Source organism: Papaver somniferum, chromosome 4, assembly GCF_003573695.1.
Source record: "Papaver somniferum cultivar HN1 chromosome 4, ASM357369v1, whole genome shotgun sequence".
NCBI lineage: Eukaryota > Viridiplantae > Streptophyta > Magnoliopsida > Ranunculales > Papaveraceae > Papaver > Papaver somniferum.
The window spans coordinates 77,941,719-77,948,891 of NC_039361.1; the positions used below are offsets into that span (position 1 = coordinate 77,941,719).

General features: G+C 36.6%; 1 protein-coding gene across 1 annotated transcript; it reads left to right on the forward strand.

Moving 5' to 3' along the window:
- Nucleotides 1-109: 109 nt before the first annotated feature.
- Nucleotides 110-3,964, forward strand: LOC113275959 (glutamyl-tRNA(Gln) amidotransferase subunit A, chloroplastic/mitochondrial-like). Its single transcript, XM_026525545.1, has 10 exons — nt 110-728; nt 822-1,133; nt 1,489-1,668; nt 1,783-1,877; nt 1,963-2,038; nt 2,198-2,275; nt 2,506-2,599; nt 2,697-2,746; nt 2,922-3,035; nt 3,464-3,964. The coding sequence occupies exons 1-10, from the start codon at nt 156-158 to the stop codon at nt 3,539-3,541; spliced, it is 1,650 nt and encodes a 549-aa protein (XP_026381330.1). The 5' UTR covers nt 110-155; the 3' UTR covers nt 3,542-3,964.
- Nucleotides 3,965-7,173: the final 3,209 nt, after the last annotated feature.

The following is a 7,173-nucleotide window of genomic DNA, read 5'->3' on the forward strand; positions in this document are numbered from 1 at the left end:
CCGAATATGGGTCGGTCTCAAGATCTCCGGTTAATAGTTTAACCGACCCGAAATACACCGCCCATATTACACCCCTACCTGCAGTATTATCAAGAGAAGACTACAACAAGATTGTGGAAGAACAGGGTTCAGGGTTCAAAACCCTGAGAGAGAAGATGATATCAGCAATTCAAAACCCTAGAATTCAGTTTCTATTCCAATGTCGATATCAGTTCAATTTCCCGCCAAAAGCTCGGCATTTTCATCGATCAACTGTACTACTGAATTCAGCATCTTCTTCTTCTCGGGTACTTACTGAAAAAACCCTAACTTCAACTTCACCACCAACATCAGAAATTCTAACAATTAGGAAATCCTTGTTATCTCGTGAAAGAAAGGCAGTAGAAATAGCAGAAGAGTATTTGAATAGATTGAGGGTTACTGAACCAACAATTAAGAGTTTCTTACACGTTTCAGAAAATGTAATGAAAGAAGCTGAAGAAATTGATTTGAAAATTGAAAGAAATGAAGAATTAGGTGTTCTAGCTGGGGTTTTGATAGGTGTTAAAGATAATATATGTACAGTTGATATGCCATCAACTGGTGGGTCAAGAATATTACAAGATTATAGACCTGCTTATGATGCAACAGCTGTGAAGAAGTTGAAAGAATCTGGTGCTATTCTTGTTGGGAAAACCAATATGGATGAGTTTGGTATGGGTAGTACTACTGAAGCTTCAGGGTATCAGGTTTGAATTTGGATACTCCACTTCATTTTTATATCTGGAATGTGTGCTTCAGTTTGGGGACTGAAATATTTTGTGATTGATTTTGTTATGTAGGTGACAGCAAATCCATGGGATGTAAGTAGGGTACCTGGAGGGTCATCGGGAGGTTCAGCTGCTGCTGTTTCTGCAAGGCAGTGTGTAGCTGCTTTGGGTAGTGATACTGGTGGAAGCGTTAGACAGCCAGCGTCTTTCTGTGGTGTTGTGGGAATGAAACCAACATATGGTCGTGTATCAAGATTTGGGCTTATGGCGTATGCGTCATCATTGGATGTTATTGGATGCTTTGGTTCATCGGTTGCAGATACTGCGATTCTTTTAGAAGCAATTTCTGGTCATGATATATTTGATGCCACTAGTAGCAAACGTGTGAGACTTCTTCTTGGGTGTTTTTCAATTGTTTGATAGCAAAATAATGACGGTTCTCAGATGAGGGAGCCACTCCACTTTAGTATAAATAAGCTAGAATGCTTCTTAGGTAGAACTTTAATTTGTTTGGGCCAGTTTTAATGCATGTCACATTTCCTCATTCAAAGATTTAAAGCTGTTATTTAGCATGCTGCTTGATATTGGAACTTACTAGAGTTTCTTACTTACATAAATGTTCCAATTTTAAATGTCAGTTTGCAATGAATATTGTTATATTCTGAGCAGTGGTGTTTGAACTATAAAATGCATTTTCAGTGGTCTGGCATTGCTAATGATGTGTTACGTCACATTGCAGGAGGTCCCCAGCTTTGCATCTCAGTTCATCTCCACTGAATTGTTGGAATCCAAGCCTTTAAAGGGACTGAGGGTTGGAATAATCGGTGAAACTCTGGGAGATGGTGTTGATAAGCCAGTAGTGTCCACCATTAAAGCTGCTGCCTCGCATCTGGAAGAATTAGGATGTACAGTATCTGAGGTATTTTTCCATTAACTGCTTTTTCTTGTTATGGGAATCCAGAAATTGACCTTTTCATCACATGTCCCAATTATATTTTATGCATCTTACATGTCTGACTATTTATGAATGCAGGTTTCTTTACCCTCCTTTTCTCTTGGATTACCAGCTTATTACATTCTAGCTTCATCTGAATCATCTTCAAACTTATCCCGTTATGATGGTGTAAGGTGATTCAGATCACATCCTGATTATTTTAGGAAAAATGCTACCCTGATCGGAGTTCTCTTAAATTTTTGCCTGCTTACATTTCAGGTATGGAAACCAAGCTGCAGCAGAAGAGCTTAATTCTCTTCATAGTGATTCTAGATGTAATGGGTTTGGTCCTGAGGTAAATTCATTTGTTGCTTCTCACTGGCTATGACTGAGTTATTTATTTATGGTTAGGTACTTCAACTCAGATGACATGCTGCCGATGTTTTGGCTGGTTTACGTTAGGTACTGAAAGTTCGAAAGTAGGGCTTATAGAGGTTAATGGTTGTCTTCACAGGTCAAAATGAGGATTTTGATGGGAACATATGCTCTCTCCGCTGGTTATTATGATGCTTATTACAAAAGGGCACAACAGGTATAACTTTCGATATGTTCACATATATTTCCATGACATTATAGTAGTCAACTAAGATGTTATTCTGTCTTGAAATTCTTATTTAGATAGTGATATTACCTTCAGTTCTGGTATGCTCTATCATTCCACAAATTTTGAAAAAAAAAGTTGATAGGTCTGAATTTCCTTGTCTTTTGTTTGTTATCTGCCCTTACAGTAATAGAAAAGCTTATGATTGTATAGTGTTTTAGGTAAGGACTTTGGTTCAGAAAAGCTTCAAGGACGCGTTGAGGGAGAATGATATCCTAATTTCACCTGCAGCACCATCAGCTGCTTATAAGATGGGTATGTCACATTTCAGCTTATGTGTTTTTTTTCTTCTTTTTTCTTTCTGTTTTTTTCTTCTTCCGCTTACTCTGATCATCACCGTTGATATTTACAGGTGAAAAGAAGAATGATCCATTGGCAATGTATGCAGGTGACATCATGACTGTAAGTATATAAAACTGTTCTGTTCCCCGGAAATGCATTTGGTGAACTCTTTTGGTTGTTCTCTAACCCAGTGATCATGATTGATGTGGTTGAACTTCAAAACTCACCATGTGACTTGTTGTCAGTTTCAATCTTTATCCTGTTGGTTCCCTAAGTCGTGTTGTTCTTAACATAGGTCAATGTTAACCTGGCTGGGCTACCTGCGCTGGTTTTGCCATGTGGATTCGTCGAAGGAGGACCTGCTGGCCTCCCTATTGGACTTCAAATGATTGGTGGACAGTTTGATGAGGTATTTAACAAAGCTTCCTTTTAATGGTGGTGGATGTTTTTGTTTAGCTTATGTTTTATTTAATTCTCATATAAAATGCGGTTTCACTACTATATACCCAAACATACTACCGTATTAAAGCATTTAGGCTTCTTCTAGCAGAACTGTTGAATCGTTAGCTGTTTAGAAACTAACTAGTCAGATTAGTCTAGTCCATGTCTACATCCTTGTATTGATTTTAATGCTCCAGTTGTTGAACATGTGTATCTCCCTAAGATGGTTCCGACTTAAAGTCAACACAGTTCCCCATTGGTCAGAAAGAGTGAATGTCACGGCTACCTGTACTGCAAAAACCTTCCGTTGCATTAGCAACACTTCCAGTGAATTATCACAATGATAATGATACGACATTAGTGCAGCTAATACTAATATTTTTCTCTATTGATTAGGGAAAATTGCTCAGAGTGGGCCACATCTTTGAGCAAACTCTTCAAGGTTGCAGATTTAATCCCCCATTGGTAGCATAGAGCAGGGAAGGTTAAGCTATGGTTGTTGATGAATGAAGCTAAAGAAAGTATGAGCACATAATGACATTTGTTCAGTCAGGCTGTAAAGGTGAATCAGTTCTTGCAGGACTTGACACTTTATCTCCCGCCAGATTCGGCCTCGACAGAGCCGTCTTATAGACTAGGCCAGCTAGGCTATCACCTAGAGCCTCAAATTGTTGGGGCCCAAAACTGTAATTTTCCTTTAGCTTGTTTGTTTTTCTTTGCTATATAGGTAGTGCTGCTACATAGTGGTCTACCACTATTTTTGTTAATAATCATACTATCTAGCTGTTAGTGAAAGCTGTTTGTTTGGAAGCACCACTTACAACTTTCCAATTCCATCTGGCCATTACTTTACTTCTGAACAGTTTTATATAAGAAAATTAGAATTCACTGTATTAAGCATTTTCTTCAAACTAATTTAGATATTCCCATTCTTAGTAAATTCATATAAAGTCTGATGAATATCACTGTTACCACTAGCAGAAATTTTTTTTTAATCAAATCAGTAATTTTTTAAAGTAAACTATATTGATTTAAATTAATTTTTTTTTACAAGCATACTATATTGCCCAAGAGATAATTCACTCCTTTAAGAAAAAGAAAGTGAAACATGCTGAAATGGGAATCAAGAGTGATATGTCAAAGGCTTTTGATAGAGTAGACTGGGAGTTCTTGATCAATGCCCTAAAAGCCTTCGATTTGGACTACAACTTTTGCAATCTTATACATCAATGTATATCAACTTCTTCCATTGCAGTCTTGCTCAATGGTAGTCCAGGGGAGTACTTCAAAGTTCAAACCATCTAGGGGGCTTAGGTAAGGGGATCCTCTTTCCCCTTATTTATTTATCATTTGCATGTAGATTTTTTCCAGACTGCTATTAACTAGTGAAGAAGAAAAGCTAATTAATGGTGTCAAAATTACTCCTAAGAATAGCCCCATTTCACACTTCTTTTTTGCTGATGACTGCCTCCTATTCATTAGAGCTGATTTTAGAGTGTGTCACAACATTCTAACTGTAATTGAATCTTTTGGCAAAGCCTCGGGACAGTTAATAAACTTTGAGAAATCAGGTGTTTTCTTTAGTAAAAAAGTCCAACCAAAACATCAGAGAATGATTAGCAAGTTATTGAAAATTAAGAAAATTAATCCTCAGGACTCTTACCAAGGAACTCCTCTCTTCATTAGTAAAGCCAAAATAAAACTCTTTGAAGGTCTGGTAGAAAAAATGGGACACAAAATCCAAGGATGGATGGGCAAAATCCTTGCCCAAACTAGTAAATTAGTTCTCAACAAGTCAACTTTGGCAAGTATGGCCAGCCATCAAATGAGCCGTTTCATCTTACCAAAGAAAATCACAAATAAATAGATGTTATACAAAGAGATTTTTGGTGGGGCAAGGAAACTGATTATAAGGGTTATTACCCTAAATCTTATTCTTGCCTTTGCAAACCAAAAAGTAAAGGAGGACTAGGTTTCAGAAATGCTCATAAATTTAACTTAGCAATGATAACTAAACTAGCATGGAGATTACTAACTGAGCCAAAAAGCCTTATGGGTGTCTCAATTAAAGCCTAGATATTTCAGAAACACCTCCGTGTTCAAAGCTAAAACCCCAACAACTAGTTCTTGGATTTGGAAATGTATAAGTAAGGGTATACATCTAGTTGAACAAAACAACATTTGGGAAATAAGAGATGGAAATAGTACTAACATTTGGGATGATAGATAGATACCTAAAATGGAAAACAACCTTAGTAGCTTTAGAATATCTACTAACTCTCACTTAACAATTGTGAAGGATCTGATTGACCTAATCACTAAGAAGTGGAATTCAACCTTAATTTTTGAATTGTTCCCTGAATATATTGCTAGGAAGATCATCAATTCTAGAATAGCTAGAGACAAATCTGACACTCTTAGATGGCTTCTTACAAAGTCTGGTGCTTTTACTGTGAAATCCATGTATAACAAACTTACTGAAAGAACTGTAAATCACTATAACTTAGAACAGCTAGATTCCTTTTGGAACAGTTTATGGAACCTTAATGTGTCTCAAAGAATTAAAATCTTTGCTTGGATGTGTTTACATGGTGCCCTCTCAACAAATCTGAAACTGTCTAAATTTATGGAAGACATTCATCCTAATTGCTCATTGGATGTAATGTAGCAGAATCCATATAACACTTATTAATTTCTTGTCTTTACGCCAAGTCTTTCTGGGATGCAGAGCCATCTCCTGTGGTCCTCAACTTAGATGTTCAATAACTTTCTTGGATATTTGTAAGGCATGGATAGGGAAAAAATATCCAATTGTACCCATAGAAATGATATTGACAAAAGCATGGTTTATTTGGAAGGAAAGATGTAACAGAGCCTTTGAACATAAACAACAAACCAGTGCTCAACTAGGCTTAGAAATACAAAGATTCTTAGATTTCTGGTATAAGAACAATATCCCATCAAGACAACTACCTATTGAAAAAAATGAGGTTCATCAGGGGTCTCTGCCTAGAAGATCACAGTTAAAACTCAATATAGATGTTGCTTGGATTTCTTTGGATTTGCCTGCAGGTTTTTCTTTAATTCTTAGGAATGATGCAGGAGACTTTGAGCATGGCAGAGCAGACCATTCACAACTTCTACCTCTGAAGAAGCGAAAGCCTTAGGATTATTACAGGGAGCAAACTGGGCAGTTGAAAAAGGATTTCCAAACTTTACAGTGGAAAGTGTCTGCAAGAACCTCTTCGACTATCTGAATGGGAAAGAATCTCAAATAGACTATCAGAATCAAACTATTATGGATGAAGTTAAAAGAAAATTCAATATGTGTCAAAACAAATTGGGCTTTTATTTTGTTCCAAGAACAACAAACAATATAGTTGATGTACTGGCAAATGAAGCCAAGTTTTTTAGGAATATCCTCAACTGGAGGAATGCACCTCCTTCATGTATCAAATGTGCTTTATAAGTAGATAAATCAAATGTTAGGGTTGATTCAAATAGCCTAACGTTTGATGGCTCTACTCATATTGATGTAAGGGTTACTAACTCCCTAAGTTAGTCTTTTGGAATGCACTTAACTTACAAAAAAAAAAAAAAATCTTAAAAAGCAGGGACTTATGTATTCTTAAAATATAGTTTCAAAAGGTCCATGTTGACTTCTGTTTGCCCCTGATTGGTCTGTCTACAAACATGATGGATTTTATGATGCCGAATGGATCACATTAGGTTTCTGATTTCGTTGATATATCTCGCAAGTACTATGGTGTCTCGATCCGGATAGTGATGAAATGGACAAGGTTTTGTGAGTCTAACTCTAAACATATTTTTGTGGAATGTATGTTCGTTATTATTCGGACCACCATAAGCATGACCCATGATTCTGTCACCAAAACCGTGGTTTTTCTAGAGGTTGTGACATTGCTACGATCGTGGTAGTTGAGGAGTTCTAAATCCTACTATAAGTTTGATGTTATAATTAATGGGAAAAAAAGCATATCACAACAAAAATTATCAAATTGGAAAAGACCAAAACATCAATAATCAACTCTTTGAAATCAAGATCTCTTTCTCAAAATTGAACAAAAATAACTGAACTTGGTCCT